General features: G+C 37.5%; 1 protein-coding gene across 2 annotated transcripts in view; it reads right to left on the minus strand.

Annotated features, from left to right (window-relative positions):
* Positions 1 to 20,600, minus strand: part of GUCY1A2 (guanylate cyclase 1 soluble subunit alpha 2) — a 286,323-nt gene that overhangs the window by 20,045 nt on the left and 245,678 nt on the right. For both annotated transcript variants that reach the window (XR_009454357.1, XM_059707959.1), the window contains exon 7: positions 14,855 to 15,009. Coding sequence is in view for 1 of the 2 variants with exons in the window: in XM_059707959.1 (XP_059563942.1) it covers positions 14,855 to 15,009 (155 nt within the window). In the remaining variant the exon portion in view is untranslated. The remainder of the gene's footprint in view (positions 1 to 14,854; positions 15,010 to 20,600) is intronic.

Genomic DNA, 20,600 nt, shown 5'->3' on the forward strand with positions numbered 1-20,600 from the left:
AATTTTTGTGGAGAACATCTATGGTAAGTTATTAAATTGGGATGAGACAGGTTAGAGGGTAAACTCTGTAAATTTGGTCTCATATTTTAGGGTCACCCTGCCAGCCTATACAGCTGGCATAATAGCAAATCAGCTCATCGCACTGATAAAGTCAGCTAACATTTTGATCTAATTTATTTTAAAGATTATTTACAGCTCTAACATTCAGTGGGGTTTAGCATTTACTTTAGTTTTAGACTTGCAAATCTGAAAACATCTCAAGTAAGATCTCCAGAGAAAACACTGCTCTGTTGGCCAATATCATAAACACTGATTATAGAGCAATTTTGATTCAGTAGTGGGTGACGAATGCATGAGAATCTTTCATCAGAGATGAAAATGATTCTAGAGCGTAGCATTTAGAGCAGAAATTTCTCCAAGTGCACAGAGCATTACACACAAAAGAACAGTAAGAAGAACTGACTGATAAAGTATTCAGTCTCTATCAAGGGGATCACTTAGTAAGTCATATAAATGTCTAACCACTGTGCTGTACACCTGAAACCAATACTGAATGTCAACTGTAATTTACTATTTTTAAAATTAAAATTATATTAAGTTCCAATTGAGACCACTTTCAATGCTCTAGTTAAAAAATGACTTCTCCAAAATTACTCTATTTTATTAGATAGTGAAATGTACTCTGTCCTGACTGGGTGGCTCAGTTGGTTGGATTATTATCCTGTACACCACAAGGTTGCAGGTTCGATTCCTGGTCAGGGCACATGCCTAGGTTGGAGTTTCGATCCCTGGTAGAGGTGCATAAGGGAGGCAACCGATCAATGTTTCTCTCACTTCAATGTTTCTCTCTCTCTCTCTCCCTAAAATAAATAAAAACATATCCTTGCGTGAGGATTAAAAAAAAGCGTTCTCATAATGTTATTCATGACCTTTTTTACTGGATGGTGCATTGCTTTGTTTTGAGGAAAACTGAAACATACCTATATACTTAATGTAACAATACAATAACAAATCCAATATAATATATGATATGTTATCATTATATGTAATTATATAAGTGATGTAATTTATATCAATTATAATGATATAAACTTTTTCTAATTCCTTTAAAAAACAATACACATATATGAGAAAAAGGGAGAAAGAGAAATTGGTTTAGAAGCCTGATTACATGTCAACCCCAAAGCAAGAATTTTGAAAGAAAAAGCTAAGTTCATAAGGGATTATTTTTTAAAAAAATGAGTAACAATAGAAAAATGGCTTTCCAGTTTTAAGGCTCAGCACTGACCACACAATAAGTAGAATGTATACATGTTTTTGCCCAGTTGGCCTCGTTATTATTTCCTTTTTAAAAAATATATTTTTATTGATTTCAGAGCGGAAGGAAAAGGGAGAGAGAGAAACAGCAATGGTGAGAGAGAGCCATTGATTGACCGGCTGCCTCCTGCACACACCATAGTGGGGAGGAGCCCACAACCTGCCCTATCTGGGAATCAAACTGTGACCTCCTGGTCGATCACTGAGCCACGCTGGCTGAGCTGTAATTATTTCTGTAAAGGTGTTCATACTTTATTGGTTTTCCTTCTATTTCCACTGCCACAGTTCTAGTTCATGACCATACCTCAGGCCAGGAATAACACTGTCTTTTCTTAACAGTCCTATTTCCTCTAATTTTCCTTATTCTGCTCCCTGTGGAACATCACCTCTGATTGTGTTTTCCTTTTATCATGTTGTTTCCAGACTCAGAAACATTCAATGGGTCTCCAATAGCATGTAAGCCCCACTACTGTCTACCAGTGGTCGGCAAACTCATTAGTCAACAGAGCCAAATATCAACAGTACAACGATTGAAATTTCTTTTGAGAGCCAAATTTTTTAAACTAAAACTATATAGGTAGGTACATTGTTATTAACTTAATTAGGGTACTCCTAAGGCTTAGGAAGAGCCACACTCAAGGGGCCAAAGTGCCGCACGTGGCTCACGAGCCGCAGTTTGCCGACCACAGGCTGGCTGAAAATAAATTCTCAATCTCACTCGATGTTAGAACTGCAATAACCTTTTTGTGTTGTTAATCCTTACTCAATTATATTTTTCCATTGATTTTTAGAGGGAGTGGAAGGGAAGGGAAGAGATTGAGAGAGAGAAACATGAATGTGAGAGAGACACATCAATTGGTTGCCTTCTGCACGCACCCTGACCAGGGCCAGGGATTGAGCCTGCAACCTATGTAAGTGCCCTTGACTGGAATAGAACCCAGGAACCTTCAGTCAGCAGGTTGACACTCTATCCACTGAGCCAAACTGGCTACAGCTGTAATATTCTTTTAAATAAACTTTTCATTTTGAAATAATTTCATGTTTACAGAAGCATTGCAAGGATACTATATACAGTTGAGCTCCCTTAAATTCTTAACTTGGTTTTCCCTCATATAAACCTTCTACATAACCTGGTATACTTGTCAAAACTAAGAAATTAATAAAAGTATATTATTATTATGTAAGTTACAGATTCTATTCAGATTCCATTGCTTTTCCATTGATGTCCTTTTTTCTACTCTAGGATTTAGGGTAAACTTTTTGTAAGAAATCTAGACCCAATTGTTTTCTACCTCCTGGGAAGCAGAGGGTGAGATTACTCATGTGACTTACGTAGGGTCATAAACTAATTGGTGGCAGAGCGGTAGTGTGAGCTACCTTCTCCTGATGTCTTTTATTGGTCATTCACTTATTTAATTAGCCAGGAGCAATTTGTAATGTTTTCTGAATTATGGGTCACTTTGGAAATCTACTGAAAACATCAGAAGAAAAGTCTTTCCATAGAGTACACATGTGAGTAAGCACATAGCATGTGTCAGGAAACTCACGAACACGCTAACCCTAAGTCTCCCTTAAATGCTACACAATACCCCAACACTTCAACAATACTAGTTTATCTCTCTTCTACCCTGGATCTGTAAATCAAATACTTTAATTGGTTCCATAGCCAATAAATGTCTAAAAGTTACTTTTCTACTTGGCCTTTTTAGCTAATATTTGAACATCTAAAAAAATTCAGAAAGTGTCTTTTATCGTTTGGTAGTTGCAAAATAAACACTGTCCTCCAGGTCACCTGAAATAGTGCCGTTTTTAAAGGAGAAAGAGAAAAGAAAATGTGGGTTGGTTTTCCCTCTGGCTTTAGATTACCCTCAATTATCTTAGTAAATTTTTACTTTACAGTAATTTAGATAATGTGGGGAATTTTGTTGAACTTGGCATTATTTATAAAAATATTTATGGCCAAGAAAAGAGCTATTTATACTTCATAAAAATTCATTTTTTGTGTGTGCAATTAATAGAAGTTCCCTATATAAGAACTATTGATATGAATCAGATCAGTGCCTTTAAATTATGAAAACTAAACTGGGTAATTTACTTTCTAGCATTACTGTCATGGGAAAAAAAACAGCCTTCATACATAGTAAGGAATGTGCCCTAATACAGAACCAGAAATATTCTACATTCAACCTCTGGGCGAATCATATGGACCAAATAATCATATGCCAAATAATCAGCCAAACCATGAAGAAGAAAAAGCCAACATTGTCAGACTGTTTCATTTCCTATCTCTGAAATAATAAAAAGCTATTAAAAAGTGCCAGTATTTATTTATTTTTGCATTAATTCTGACAACTACTTTAAGTCCTATAGAAGTGAACAAATGGGTACGTATGTACAATTTTTACTATAAAAATAACCACAACATTGTATTCTGATCCTCAAATACTTCACCATTATGACCTTAAAGGTGCTAGTGAATACACAGAATGACTGAGGGGGGATATTCTAAAGGTCAAAAACTAGGCCAGATTTATGTTTTAAAATTAGGAAGGCTTATGATTTCCAATATTTAAAATTATATTTTTCTGGGGGAAAATGATATTTGATACAGCAGGGAGACGAAGAAAGAAAGAAAAAATAAAAATGTCCAAATGAGTAAAATATCTCATTCAATTTTGCTAGATGGAACTTTTATTGGCAGTTAGAAGGATAATATTAATGTTGCCATCTGTAATTGGAAAAATGAAAATATAACTCGAGGCACAGCTCAAGTTTTCCTTTTCAGAAAATTATGAAGTCATTTGTCTTTACTGATTATTTTTCTTTTGTAAAATATCATGTTTACTGTTTTGGTGCTTCTACAAACCATAAGAAGATCAATAAAGTCACATAAAAGACGAACAGGACCGCCTTTTAATCAGCCCAAATACTTTTTATTTTCTTTAAATATCAAGTCACTAGTGCAGATGAGCATTTTGATTTTTTAAAAGACAGAAGGCTAGAGGTGAACTACTAGACAGAAATTTCCTGAAGTTTGTTGGATGTCTTTTCCACATTAAGTAGGAAGAGGAGTATTTACTATATAGTATCTCAGTCATCTATATACTAGTATATAAAAGACTAATATGCTAAATGTCTGACCCATTGGTCAACCATTTGGTCGACTGCTCGACCAGTCACTATGACATGCACTGACCACCAGGGGGCAGACCTCCAACCAGTAGGTTAGCTTGCTACTGGGGTCCAGACTATTGGGACTGGGCGAGGTGGCCCTGATCGGCCAAGATGCCGGCCAGGCTGAGGGACCCCACCAGTGCACGAATTTGTGCACCGGGCCTGTAGTATACAATAATTATATTGACAAAGAAGCAGATTTTCCAGCTATTGCTTTTAACTAGTATTAATAACTAACTTTTACGTGCAAAGAATATACCCACATTACTTCACCTTTCTTCAATTATTCCATGCATATCTCAATATACTAGAAAGATCCATTCCTCCATATTGCCTATAGAGTAAGATCCTGCATAGCAAGACAGTTTTCTGTTTAATTTTGCAGCCTCTGTTTTTTGAAGCTTTATTCATATATACCCACATGTTTGGATTCAGAGTTACAGATACTGATGTGGTTAGAAATATGGAGACACCTGGAAACTATTTTAGGAAGAACATACCTTCTCTTTATTACCCGGAGAATGAAAAGTAAAACCTGGCATTTTTATATATTCAGAGTCGGGAAAGAAGATTAGCAGAAATTTGGTCCTGTCAAAAACTCCCAGGCTTAGAAAATGTCCCTGGGTTCAAATAGCCCATAACCTCTATTGATACTTTTAGTTTACAGGATTAATACACTAAAAATATGATCATGTTTTATTAGTCCAGTAATTGTATCGTGGCTGGTTTCCCAACGATAACCTTTCTGGCAATTGTACATGGGGTCGGTAGATGACCTGGTCGGACCAAATGTCCTGCAAGCAGACGAACAGAACAGAATCTCCCTAGCTTTGATCCCGCTTGCTCCTTACTTGCTCTCTCTTTTTAAAAAAAAAAAATATATTTTTTATTAGTTTCAGAGAGGAAGAGGAAGAGAGAGATAGAAACATCAATGATGAGAGAGAATCATTGATTGGTTGCCTCTTGCACATCCCCTACTAAGGATTGAGCCCACAACCTAGACATGTGCCCTTGACCGGAATCGAACCTGGGACCCTTCAGTTCACAGGTCGACGCTCTATCCACTGAGCCAAACCAGCTAGGGCTTTACTGTTCTCTTCACCATTCTCTCACAGAGGAAACCCTCACAACCCGGCAAGTTATATTCAGAATTATTGTTCCTTTCCATTAGTTATGGACTCCAAAGTCAGTTTGGCATTGGCTAAGAACTCAGGCTCTAGTAGAGTAAGACAGCTATGAATTTAAATTCTGACTCACACCCTTATTTAGCTGTGTGTTATTGGTGGCTTATTTAACCTTCCTAAGTCTGTTTCTTCTCTGAAAAATAAAAATAACAACAACCTTTAACGCGCAGATTGGCTGTGAAGATTACTGTACTTTTCCATGTATAAGATGCCCCCACTTTTCCAACCCAAAATTAAAAAGTCAATATTTTAAACATTTTGCTGGTTTTCCTCATAAGGCCTTCTTCTTCTTTTTTGGCATCTTAAGGAGTTTTTCTTCTGTTTTCTCCACTTTCTGATCATACACTCAGTGGGAGGAAGTCCAAATTGTCTCTCTGCAGCTCTATTTCCATGCTCTTTTGCATAGGTGATTACATTCAGTTTGAAGTTTGCAGAGTAAGACAATCGCTTACTGGTATTTATCTTTTTATTTTTTGACATCTTTATGGGCTCAGAACACTCCAGTCCTTGTTGCATTTACGCACTCCCACCTCCACCTCCAATTACAACATCAGCTGACGTCAGTAACAATAAAGCTTGTGATTGGAGGAAGCCTCTTGGACAAGGTATAGGCAGCTATGCACCCGTGCAGCTGACTCCTGTGTATAAGATGCCCCTTGATTTTCAGTCTAAGGATTTTAGAAAAAATAGCATCTTATACACGGAAAAATATGGTAAATGTAATGAGGAGAAATTACTTAGAGAAAATAAGTAATTCAAATAAATGTTTGCTATTGCTATCATGACATTTTAGAGGTAAAAGATATGTTGGAGATCATCTTGGTCTTCCTCATTGTAGATATGAGGAGACCAAGCTCAGAAACATTAACTGGTTTGCCAAAAATTTTACAGCAAGTTAATATCTGAATCAAGATGAGATTCAGTTCTCCCGATTCCTAGGCTAGGAATTTATATACCAAACTCAAGCACAAACAATGTTGTTTGGGAATTTTAAGCTTGGTTCTTGTTGTCTAAAGATAGCTGTAAGCTAACTATTACAACTTCTTGGATGCCCAGCTTTTTAAGAGATTATATGGGGTAACTACATCTGAGGGCAGATTGCAAAGTGAGGAGACTGCAGTCAGCTTTGTAAAAATTCCATGTTTTTCAGGACTGCTCCTAAATCTCTTCCTCAAGCCAAGGACTCTACTGCTTAATTATATATATATATACTAATAAAAGAGAAACATGGTAATTAGCATACGACCGCTACCCTTCCCATTGGCTGATCAGGGAGATATGCAAATTAACTGCCAGCCAAGATGGCCGCCAGCAGCCAGGTAGCTTAAAGCGAACATGAGGCTTGCTTGCTTCAGTGACGGAGGACTCCAACGTTCCCCACCTGCTGCTACAGGCCTCTGAGCTGCAACTCTAAGCAACTATGTTACAAATATAGAAGCTAAACAAAACCCCAGAAACCTGCTTTAGTCCATCGGGCTTCAGGTAGCAGGATTGCAACATTGTTTGAAACCTGCTTTCAGCAGCGGAGGCCTAAGAGCTGGAGCCAAGCTTGAGAGCTAAAGCATGCCCAGAAAAAAAAGAAAAAAAAGGAGAGGTTGGGAGCTTCGGTCACTCACCAGCCTGAAAACAGCCGTCAGCCCCTCACCCAGACTGGCCAGGAACCCCAGTGGGGACCCCCCACCCTGAAGGGTGTGTGACCAGCTGCAAACAGCCATCATCCCCTCACCCAGGCTGGCCAGGCACCCCAGTGGGGACCCCCCACCCTGATCCAGGACACCCTTCAGGGCAAACCAGCCGGCCCCAACCTGTGCACTAGGCCTCTATCCTATATAGTAAAAGGGTAATATGCCTCCCAGCACCGGGATCAGCGGAGCCGAGAGGCCTCCTGGCACCGGGATCAGTGTGACAGGGGGCAGCGCCCAAACCCCCTGATTGCCCTGCGGCTCTGTGTGTGACAGGGTAGAGCCATAATCTCCCCATCGGCCCTGCCCTGAGTGTGAGAGTGGCGGCGCCTCAACCCCCTGATCGGCCCTGCTCTGTGGGTGATAGAAGGCGGCACCCCAATCCCCACCCCATGGGCCCTGCTCTGTGTGTGATGGGGTAGAGCCATAACCTCCCCATTGGCCCTACTCGGTGAGTGACGGGGGGAGGGGGCTCCTAAACCCCCTGATTGGCCCTGCTCTGTGCGTGACAGGGGGTGGCGCCACAGCCTCCCCATCGACCCTGCCTTGAGTGTGACAGGGGGTGGTGCCCCAACCCCCCAATCGGCCCTGCTCTGAGCCCAACCAAGGGCTGCACCTAGGGATTGGGTCTGCCCTCTGCCACCTGGGAGCAGGCTTAAGCCAACTCCCGAGGGTTCCCAGACTGCAAGAGGGCACAGGCCGGGCTGAGGGGCCCCTCCTCCCCCCTGAGTGCACAAGTTTTTGTGCACCAGGCCTCTAGTATATATATAATTGATTTCAGAGAGGAAGGAAGAGGGAGAGATAGAAACATCAATGATGAGAGAGAATCATAGATTGGCTGCCTTCTGCATGCCCCACACTGGGGATCAAGCACACAACCCAGGCATGTGCCCTGACCGAGAATCTAACTGTGACCTCCTGGTTCATAGCTCGACACTAAACCACTGAGCTATACTGGCAGGCTCTACTGCTTCTTAAATATAGAAATGTAATTTAGTCATTGTTATGATGTTTGTATCCTCTCAAAACTCATCGGTTGAAACCCTACCCCGCAATGTGATGGCATTAGAAGGTGGGTACTTTGGGTGCAAGTTACAATTAGAACAATTAGAGGAAGCCATGAAGGTGGGGCTCTCATGAATAGAATTAGTGATTTTTTTTTTATTTTCTTCAACTTTTTTATTGATTAAGGTATTACATATGTGCTCTTATCTCCCCATTGCCCCCCAACTACCCACTCATGCCTTCACCCCCCTGGTGTCTGTGTCCATTGGTTAGGCTCATATTCACGCATACAAGTCCTTTGGTTGATCTCTCCCCCATACCGCCACCCTCCCCTACCTTCCCTCTGTGGTTTGACAGTCTGAAAGATGCTTCTCTGTCTCTGGATCTGTTTTTATTCATCAGTTTATGTTATTCACTATTTTCCATAAATGCGTGAGATCATGTGATATTTATCTTTCTCTGACTGGCTTATTTCACTTAGCATAATGCTCTCCCGTTCCACCCATGCTGTTGCGAATTAGTGCTCATTTACAAGAGTCATTAGAGAGCTTGCTTTCTCTCCCTCTCTCCTCTGAGTGAGGATACAAAGAGGGCTCCCTGCAGGACCTGACCCTGCTGGCACCATGACCTCCACTTTCCAGCCTCCACAACTGTAAGAAAAGATTTCTGTGGTCCATAGCGCCCAGTCTACGGTACTTTGTAAGAGCAGCATGAAATGACCAGGACAGTCCTAAAGCCGGTTTCCCTTTTCAGGAATCTATTCCTTTAGTTCCTGAAAAAATCCTCTAGAAGACAGAGCATTCATCGTGCAAAAGTTCTTTTCTTTCTCAGATTTTTTTTTCTTTTTACATAATTGATACATTAAAAAGTATGTTAAACCCACAAGCTTGCTTTTCTTTTCTCATTTTATAGTTGATCTATTTCTGGACTCTTCAGAATGCCTATTTTTCATGCACTGTGAAAAACCCATCTTCTGTTGAAACCCCGTTGCCTCTGACCACTGCAATATAAACAGCTCGCCGGATCAGAGGACATACGGTGGGGCTGGATAGGGGAGTGGCTAAGTGCAAAGCATAAGTAGGGTTGTACCACAGCTCCAGGCAGATCTTACCCTCAGATTTTCCCTTGTTGTGAGCAGAATAACATCCCATGCCCTAAAACAGTGGTTCTCCACCTTGGCTAAAACAACTCTATTTCAGAATCCCTGGAACCTGTGAGCAAAGATGAATTAGGTTGCTAATCAGCTGACTTTAAAAGAGGGAAATTACCCTGGATTATCCAATGGACCCAATATAATCACAGGGAATTTAAAAGCAGATAAGAAGGAAAAAGAGTCAGAAAAAGAGATGTGAACAGTGTCAGAGAAATGCTTTACTATTGGCTTTATTATTTTTCTTTCTTTTTAAATTTAATTTATTGGGGTGACATTGGTTAATAAAATTATATAGGTTTCAGGTGCACAGAAAGGAAACTGTGAAAAGGGAATGCAGGTGGCCTCTAAAGGCTGGAAGAGGCAAACAGGTTAAAGCAGTGGTTCTCAACCTTGGCCGCACATTAGAATCACATGGGAATCTTTTTTAAATCCGGATTTCTGGGCCTCATCCTCTGGAAATTCTGTTTCTTTGTTATGGGGTGGGGCCACAACATTAGTAACAAAGAAACAGAATTTCCGGAGGATGAGGCCCAGAAATCAGGATTTTAAAAAGATTCCCAGGTGATTCTAATGTGCGGCCAAGGTTGAGAACCACTGGGTTAAAGAATGTAGCCTTGCTGTGGACAGTGACACCTGTAAGATAATAAATTTGTGTCATTTAAGTCAATGTTTATGTTAACCTAATTAACATATATGCAATAACGTACTGCTACTTAAATTTGAGTATTTGCCAAGAAAACAGTTTTTCTCACATAATTATGACTTAGTCATCAGTAAGATGCCTTAGCTAATAAAAACTTGTAGGAATAAGGTGATTACTAGCTGGGTACTGAGTCATAGCTCAAAATGCCTTTGTCCAAATTACCAAACCCACATCTTTGGGATTGCCAGATGAGGCCTGTAATGCACTATTACACATAATTCAACGTGGCTAAGCTCATTAAATATGAGACTCAAGTGCAGGAATAAGATAGTCTATTCCTTCATAGAAAAGAACAGGATGATGCAATAAATGGATGTCTACTGTGCTCCAAGTATTAGGAGATTTACAAACATCATATTTAATACTAAGTTAAGTTGTTGTATTTCATAGGCACTAAGTTTTAAAGCCTGGATTCCAACCGAGGCACTCAGCTTCTGGAGCTTGTGTACTTATCCACTCCCTCATCCTTCTCCATTGTGCATCCCCTGATGTGGTGAGCTGCTAATACTGCAGTGGTCAGAAGGCAACTTGGTTTTAACAGAAGGGGCCTTCCACAGTGAATGAAAGATAGGCATTCTGAAGAGTTCAGAAATAGATCAACTATAAAATGAGAAAAACAAAAACCTTTAAGTGTAAGGAAAATTTCATATCAAAGTAATTAAAGAGTCTTTCTACATTTTTAGCTTGTAATAACAAGGAAATACAAGTAATGATTTGCTCAGGCAAATTATTCGATTATTCATGCCATTTCCAAGTTTGCTGAAACTGTCCTTAACATAAGCAATTATTTCAGTTTCACAGATCAGTAGCTTGATGCTAAAAGACAATTATTTGTAATGTGTGCGTTATTTTTAAATTCAGATGAGTGGAGACAAAGATGAGTAAACATCACATTTATTGAACAGAAATGAAAACATCAAACATGGAAAATTCAAAAGTCATTAAATATTTCTTTTTGTCCAGCAATAAAGTGCTCTAGGTGAAGAGGAAATGGTCTGTGTTCATTATTGAAAAATGAAGGCCATTCATATAAAAGTTATGGCCCTGATTTTAAAATCTTCATTCCTTATATCCAAATTAATTTTGAAATAAACAACAGGTCATCATTTCAATTCTAATGACCTGTAGAAAACTCAATTATTTATGTCATCTGAAAGTAAAGTAGCAAACTTATATAATAACAGGTAAGTAATGTTCATGGGAACATACTTTTTAATAATTAAAAATTATTTTTAAAAACCTTGTGTTCATTAATAGAGGGATACATGAATAAAATTAAAATATGGTGTAGTCATACATTGCAATAATACAGTAATTAAAATGTGGAGCTACAGATACATGTCTCCATATGGATAAATCTTAAAATATGAAATTTAAAAAAGTTAGAGAAAGGTTCATACAGTGACATATCACTTACACAAATTAAAACAGGTAAAATAAAATTCTATTATATATATATAGATAGATAGATATAGATATACACATATATCTATATCTATCTATCTATCTATATATATATATATATGAGAAAATTCATGTATAAAACACTAGACTTTGAAATACACCAAATTTACTAGGTTATTTGTCACAATGAAAGGGAGTAAAATCCAAGGGAAATGTTTTATTTATTCTTATTAAATAATAACTGGAGCAAATATAATAAAGTATTAAACCAACTACTTAAATATTTTGGGCAAAATGTATTTGAAATAAATCATTCAGAAACTATCATAATAACCAAATAATTCACTCTCTCAAAATTTATGATGATCATATAGTCTTACTAAAAATAAATTCAGTATAAACCTCTCTGAAGATTCCAAGATGACAAGACTATATTGGATATTCTACAAATTTGATTCAGGAAATAAAACCAAGTTTTAAGCTCGTGAGAGCTGGAAATTTCCAGTTTTATTTCACATATTCTTATGTGCTCTAAGAAAGTGCAATTTTGTCTCCTGATAGAGAATGTCCCTCAGGAGTCAATCGTGGCACTTCCCTGTGAGCATCCTGGTGTAGGTTCCTAAATCACCTGTGCCATGTGGAATCTAACAATTTTGCAGCTGGACTGTATAGACTTGGGTAGACGGAACAAACAGAAAATACTTAAGCACAAAAAGATCCAGAATATGCAAACCCAAATACTAAAATCATATAGCCATATGTAATTTGCTAGAAACGTAACCAGGGGCCAGCGTGTTTTTAATGACATCCCAGATAAACGTGGATGTTCAGTCATTGAGCCCAACCACTCTTCTGAAACACGGCAAGACAAGTTGAAAGCAAATGCTGGGACTCTAAGATCTCAGTAATCAAGGAAATGGGGATATGGTGACTCCTCTCAATCACTAGATTACTACTCCTCCCCTCCTCCTAATCTGTTCTTTCTGTAACTTTAGTGATTTTTTTAAAGTACAAATCTGGTCAAGTCACTCCTTTGCTTAAAACGCTTCATTATGCTAAATGAAATAAGCCAGCCAGAGAAAGACAAGCACCATATGATTTCACTCATATGTGGAATCTAATGGACAGACTAACTACCAAGCAAAATAGAGACAGACTCATAGATAGAGAGCAGGCAGACAGCTCTGGTGTGTCTGTGGGGGAGAGGGAGGAGTGGAGGGGAAAGGGCATTGGGAGGGTGTGGAGGGATTGAGCAAACAAGAAAAAAAGAAAAGTCATGGACATGGTCAACAGTGTGGTGAATGCAGGGTGGAAGTGGAGGAGGGCATAGTGCGGATAAATAGTGATGGAAAAAAATAAAAGAAGTAAATAAGTAAACAAATAAAAAGTCACTTTGGAGCAAAAAAAACTAAAAAAACACACAAAAACTCTCCAATGTCCTTTGCTGCTCTTAGGGTTAGGTTGAAACCCCTTAAGTTGACTTACCAGCTTTATCTCTTCCTCCTCATTTTAGTCCACCCCTTCTCGTACTTTAATATTCTAATCAGGGTTTCTTGACCTCCTTCTCATTCTATTTAATTAATTGTTTACTTGGGCCCATCCAACATCTAGTCCGTGGTCTCCTTCTCAAGGGCAGAGATCAAACTTATGAGGTTCATTATTTTTTTAAAAATATATTTTATTGATTTTTACAGAGAGGAAAGGAGAGAGAAACATCGATCAGCTGCCTCCTGCACATCTCCTACTGGGGATGTGCCCACAACCCACGTACATGCCCTTGACCGGAATCGAACCTGGGACTTTTTAGTCTGCAGGCCGACGCTCTATCCACTGAGCCAAACCAGTTTCTTTATGTTCATATTCAAAAGTGCCTATCGTAGTGCTTGGAATATAGTAGGTACTCAACAAGCATTTGTTGAAAAAAGAAAAGGAGGGAGGAACACAGGGAAGAGCAAGGAAAAGGTTTGAGGACAGACTAAATGTAAAAATTGGTTTATAAAGCATTAGGAAGAATTACATGATTTGGTGCCAGTCAGAGAAGCTATCTCTACATGGCATCTCAATGTGTCTATCTTTGTTTCCATTGTTGTTGTTTTTAAATTATAATCAAATTTTTGTTACCTATATATTCAGATTTCCTGCTTGAGGGTTTTCTGTTTGTTTTTTTGTAGCCATGTTAATAACAAATATCAATGATCACCCTGGCCTGTGTGGTTCAGTTGGTTGGGCTTCGTCCCAAAATTGCAGGTTTGATTACCGGTCAGGGCACATGCCCGGGTTATGGGCTTGATCCTAGTAGGTGGGGTGGCAGGAGGCAACTAATCCATGTTTCTCTCTCTCCTTCTCCCTTCCTCTCTCTCAAAAAAATCAATAAAAAAAATCTTTTTTAAAAAAGGCAATGACCACTATTTCTACTTTACAGTTTTACAATAATTTCTAAGTTACCCAAATCATGGGACTATTTGAACAGCTTGCACACAATGCCTATCAGAAAGCAGAAGTCTACAGGGATGAGATAGTCATACTATTTTGTTATTCTGGAGAAGTCCATCTTATCAATGCATTCATCCATTAGTTCAGTAAATATTTATAGAGTGCTAAACGTTGGTAAATTCTGGGTGTATAATAATGAGCCAAACAGACGTGGCCACTGCCCATATGAACTTAATATCTACTGGGTGAGAGGACATCTACCAGGCACAAAATAAGGATGAATTCAGCTGTCAAAAAGTGTAGAATTGTGAAATAAGACCTTTATGAGAAATGGAGTTTAAAGTTTTACTCTGTACCCAGTATATATTTCACTGGAGAGAGTCCTTATTTATGTTCATATTCAAAAGAAAAACAGACAAACCACCTTCTCTATCATATTCCTTTAATTTTCATAACATTGAGGAACATTTTGAAAATATTAGAGTTTCTAGTGTAACCTTAACCTTTAACCTTAACCCTTAACCTTTGCTCTCATATATTTTAAGCAGGTATACCTCAGAAGAACAGAGACTGTGGGAAATGACAAATGTATTTACCTCTCAGTCAAGTGAGGCTTCCCATGAACTCTCTCAGGTGGGAAGAAAAGTTTGTGTCACAGTTGCTACCTTTCAGACTGGGCAGATAGACTGATATTATCTTAGGTAATGACAGAATCAAGAAAAAGAACAGGGTCTTACAAATGATAGGATGTTAGCCCAAGGCAGTGTCAAAGACCAGGGGACGGAACCAGAACACTTACTGGTAAGTGGTGGGGCTGACATTGATGCGCCGAGGGTGGCTTCCCGATTCGAATTTGCTTGCCAGAGTGACGTTGTTTCCAAACAGGCAATATCGTGGCATTCTTACCCCAACAACTCCAGCCAGCACAGAGCCTGAATGAATGCCTATCCTCATCTAAAAAAAAAAGAAAAAGGATATATTATGTTTTCATTTGGTATGCAATTATTTTAATGAGAAGTACTGCTAATTATGCACTCAAACAATGAACTCCTCAAAGGCCTTGGTTGTTATTGTGAGCCCAATATCTGGATAAACATGGATGCTGTGAAATAAATGAATAAGTGGACTTATTAAAACTACGTTTAATTTGCTACATAAATCTAGTTATGTTACAAGTTAAATCAGGTTTCATTTGTACATTAAATGCTCTATACATGAAAAATGTATTATTCTCCTTGCAGTTATTTATTCTCACATAAAACCACATTTCCCCTCCATAGCCTTAAACACAATTATAAATTAAATATTTATATTTCTGTTTATTATATTTCAATGTTGGATCTTTTCCCATGAGAGAAGAATCCATATGTATTTCCATATTGCTGAATATTCAACACTTAGTTCTGTACCAAGAGCAAAGTAGACACTCAACAGTAAGTGATGAAAGTTGACTAAATTGTCTAAATTCCCCAACATGGTATTAAAATGGAGTTATACAGCATTCAACCCTGGTGTCTGTCCATAAGAGTCGATTGAAACCCTGAAGAGTAAAATAAGTGTTGTATGTTTTATTCTCTGAGAATATGATAAATATTAGTCTGGTCCACACCTTGAAGGAGCCCTCAATAGGCACTTAATATACACTTAAATAAGGTTTCAGTAATGAAGTTGTATACCCATGATCTACCCCCAATAACCAAAGCTAATGGTGACCACGTGGAAAATGCTAATTCTGGGAAATGAGGAGGAGATCTAGTCCCTAGATGTCCACTAGGTGGGCCATGTCAGCTTTTTGATACCATGTGTGCTATTGCTGCTATAGTTGTGAGAATAAAATGCTACTCTTAGACTAACCCTGCTCATCAGACTGGAGACTTCTGCATGTATCAATCCACAATAAGACAGGTTAACACCAATGTGATCTAGCTGAGGTCCTAATAACCTCGTCATCTACTCTTTAAAAAGTGATTCTAAAATTTATTTAGAAATTCAATATATTAGGAGGAACCAAGATATACTTAAGAAGAAAAAGATGAAATATTTGCCCTATGAGACATCAAGTCTTGTATAAACATTTAATTAGTACACAGATATTATAATATTGATGCACAGAGACATAGACTAATAAAACAAATAGCGCCCCCCCCAACTTCAATGCATATATAGGTGATTGATATATGATACAGTTGGCATTTCAAATTAGTTAGAAAAAATATGGCATTTTCATGCAGCAGTTCTCAACCTGTGGGTCGCGACCCCTTTGGCAGTCTAACGACCCTTTCACAGGGGTCGCCTAAGACCATCCTGCATATCAGATATTTACATTACGAGTCATAACAGTAGCAACATTACAGTTATGAAGTAGCAACGAAAATAATTTTATGGTTGGGTCACAACATGAGGGACTGTATTTAAAGGGCCAGAAGGTTGAGAACCACTGCACTGGGATATTCTGTATCAACTGTGTCTTCGTGTGGAAAAATAACCTGAGTACAATAAAGATCTTAATGTAAAAGGTACAATATAACAGCTTTAAAAACAACTATTTCAATTATAAATAAGTGTTGTATATTTTATTCTCTGAGAATCTGATAAACATTAGTCTGGTCTATGCCTTGAAGGAGTTCTCAAGGTGCAGTTAATATACACTTAAATAAGGTTTCAGTAATGACGTTGTATACCCTTGATCTATACCAAAATAACCAAATCTGCAGTATCAGTTAAAACCTAAAATATAGACACCGAAAACTACAGACTTTTATTAGTCTCCTAGTAACTTCATTATTGAAAACTTATTTAAGATGAGTGGCCCAGGTTGCTATGCAGCTAACTCTGTTCCCCTTGTTCAGTCAGGTAGCAAGTTCTTATCACTGTGTTCCTCTTCATATCTTGTCATATACAGGGTGTCCCCTCAAAAGGTATATATAACTTCATATCTGATAACTCACTTAATTTTCACTCCTTTTCAGGTTTAAGTGGTTTGAAATAATGGGTGAAGCCAGACTAAAATTTATCCTAAAGTACCACTAGATTTTGTTTTTATGGGGACACATAAAAGATAAAGTTTATGGTACAAAACTGGCAATAGTTGACAAATTAGGGGCACAATAATACCAAAGGAAATGATTCTTGATGTTTGTGATTCTATAGCTTTGTATTATCAGAGGTGCCTGGACCAGAATGGTCATCAGTTTGAAACAGGCATTGACAAAAACAATTATTCATTTCTGTAGATCTTTCAAATTTTGAAAATGAACAATGTTAATAAACACTGAATTTATAATCATCCATGTGTATACATTTTTGGGGACACCCCTGTTTATATTTTTTAGAAAACTTGAAGCTGGGTCAGGAGCATCCTTATGTTCCAACTCATGATGTGGTAAGATAGATAACAGAAGTCCAGGGTGTGAGTATTGACGTTACCCTTTAAAGTAACCTTCATTCTTTTGTTTAGATCCATATTTACATCTAGTATAATTTTCCTTCTGTCTAAAAAAGACTTCCTCAAACTTTTTTTTAGCTGTAAGTCTACTGGCAATTAATGCTTTCAGTTTTTATGTTTGAAAAAAATTTTATTTTGCTTTCATATCTGAAAGATATTTTTACTGGGTAGAGAATTCTAGGTTAATATTTTTTTCCGGTACTTTAGCGATGTGCTCTACTGTCTCCTTCTCTGCATTGTTTCTTATGAAAAATCTGCTGGCATGCTTATCTTAATTCCTCCATATGTAATATATATATATCATTCTCAACTTATGATGGCTCGACTTAAAATTTTTGGACTTTAAGATGGTGCAAAAATAATACACATCCAGTAGAAACTCTACTTCAAAATTTGAATTTTTTTTCTTTTCCTAGGCCAATAATATGTGGTATGATATTCTTTCATGATGCTGGGCAGCAAGCTGCAGCTCCTAGTCAGGCACATGGTCACATGGAAAACAACTGATACTCTACAGTATACTTGCCAGCATCTTTTGTATATTGTGGTCTAGGCATGTTTTAATAGGTGAGGCTACGGATGATGTTCGGTAGGTTAGGTGTATGAAATGGATTTTCAACTTATAATATTTTAACTTATGAAGTACTTACTGGTATGTAATTCCATCATGAGTCAAGGAGCATTTTTATATCTTTTTCTTCTGGCTACTTTAAATTTTTCTAGTTTTGAAAAACTTTAGTTATGATTTCTTTGATGCTGTTTTCTTAATGTTTCTTGTGTTTGGGATTTGTTCAGTCTTTCAGATCTGTAGGTTTTATAATTTTCACCAAATTTGAGAAAAAAAATCCACTATTATTTCTTCAAATATATTATCTATCCACTCTGCCTTCTCAGAGAAGCTAATTACATATTTAGTAGGATGCCTGAAATATTTCCGCAATTTACTGATAATCTGTTCATTTACAATGCTTTTTTCCCCCTCTCTCTGTTTATTTTGGATAATTTCTGCTGCAATGTCTTCAAATTTACTAATATTTTCTTTTGTAATGTGTAATCTTTGTTAATCACATCCAGTATCTTTTTCATCTCAATCATTGTGATTTTCTTCTCTAAAAGTTCCATTTGGGATTTCTTTTTATCTGTAAGATGCCAAATTAACTTTTTAACATATGGAATACAGTTTAAATAACTTTTTAATATTTTCTTATCTGCTAATTCTAATATTTTTCATGTACCAGTTTTGATTAATTGATTTTTCTGATCATTATGGAACATATTTTCTAGCTTTTTTCCATGTCTTGTAATTTTTAGTTGGGTGTTAGATATCATGAATTGATTTTGCTGGGTGTCAAATATTTTTATAGTCTTATAAATATTCTTGAGCTTTGTCCTAAGATACAGTCAGGTTACTTGGAAGCAGTTTGTTCCTTTCAAGTCTTGCTTTTTAAGAATTGTTAGATTAATCTTGAGCAATATTCCATGTACAGCTAGTTATTCGCCACTACTGACATAAGAACTGTCTACTCCAGGCCCATGATATGTGTGGGTTTCCAATCTTCCAGATGGGCACAGGCATTTTTTTCTAAGTTCTGTGTGAGTGCCATGAACTTTTTCCTTTAATTCTTTTAGGCTTTTCCTCCACTGGGCTCAGTGATTTTCTCACATACACACAGTAATCAGTGCTATGCAGAACATACAGGAGGCCTCTGAGAAGATACCTGGTAACCTTTGTGCCACAAATTCCTCGCTGGTAACTGTGTGTGACCGCTAGCCTCCTTGGTCTCACCATACTCTTTGCTCCATTTTTTCAACTCGGGGAGATTGTTGGGTACTTTTTGATTTGCTCCACCCTGTTCCACAGCATAGATATCTCCCAAGGCAATACGCCAGGGAAATCACATCTCATCTAACTTTTTCCTATCTCTGTCTTCCATTGCCTAGTGTCCAGTATCATGAAAACTGTTGTTTCTTTGTATATTTTGCCCAGATTTTTAATTGTTTAAGGTGGGAGTATAAATCCAGTCCCTATTACTCTATTGACTAGAAGCAGAAATAAGACACATTTCTCTTTTTAAAGAAAGTAAGCTATCTGAAAAATTCAGGCCTATTTCTGATGAGAGATTGTCATTTTGAATTTAAAGGTAAACACAATGCTGAATAGTATTGTTAATTTTAAGCAAGATATGTGTAAAGCACTTTTTTTCTAAAATTAGCAAAGCATTTTGCAATATTATTATATTTCTTTGCATTTCTGTTTGCTTTCAGAAGGCCCAATTATATTAAATTAGAGGTTCAGTGCACAAAATTTGTGCAAGAGTAGGCCTTCCTTCCCCCGGCTGCTGGCACTGGCTTCCCTCTGGCACCCGGGATCCGGACTTCCCTCCAACTGCCAGCAGGCACCTGGGACCTAGGCTTCCCTCACAGCCCCAGCTTCATACAGAAGGATGTCTGGAAGGATGTCCGGTCTAATTATTACATTATGCTTTTATTATTATAGATTACCTTGTGCAATACAGGCTTTCATAAAAAGCTCCCAGACCTTGCTTGTGTCCTAAGATTGTCAGTCTGAGCCTGCGATCACTGTAGTGATTTTTAAAGCAGGAGGGGAGCAGCAGGAAATGTCACATTATATATTTTATAGCTTCTTTATTCTGTGCCTTTTGTTTGCATTGTGGATGATATAAAGGAATTAGACTTTATTCTCTTCTTTCAAGGAACTTGAAATCTTACCAACTAAGACAGAAATCTTATTCTATAAGAAAAGACTATACATATGGTCAACAAATATCACCTTCAAAATTTTAGATATTGAAATCATTATTTTGAAATTTTATAAAAACTAAAAATAGATCTTGTAAATGTATGATTTTCCACTTAGAGACTACTTAATACAAACAAAAGTTCCTCTGTGAGAAAATGGTATATATTAAAATGATGTCCATTCTTAATGATAACTGAACTTCTTCAGGGAAAATTTAGTTCGTTTAATGTCTTAAAAATTCTATTATTTCTGACTGAAATCAATGTATTTGATAAGTATTTAAGCTAAAAAAAAGAAATTAAAAATGACTTTAATTATTAAACATTAATCATTATTACC

Source organism: Myotis daubentonii, chromosome 9 (genome assembly GCF_963259705.1).
Source record: "Myotis daubentonii chromosome 9, mMyoDau2.1, whole genome shotgun sequence".
Lineage (NCBI taxonomy): Eukaryota > Metazoa > Chordata > Mammalia > Chiroptera > Vespertilionidae > Myotis > Myotis daubentonii.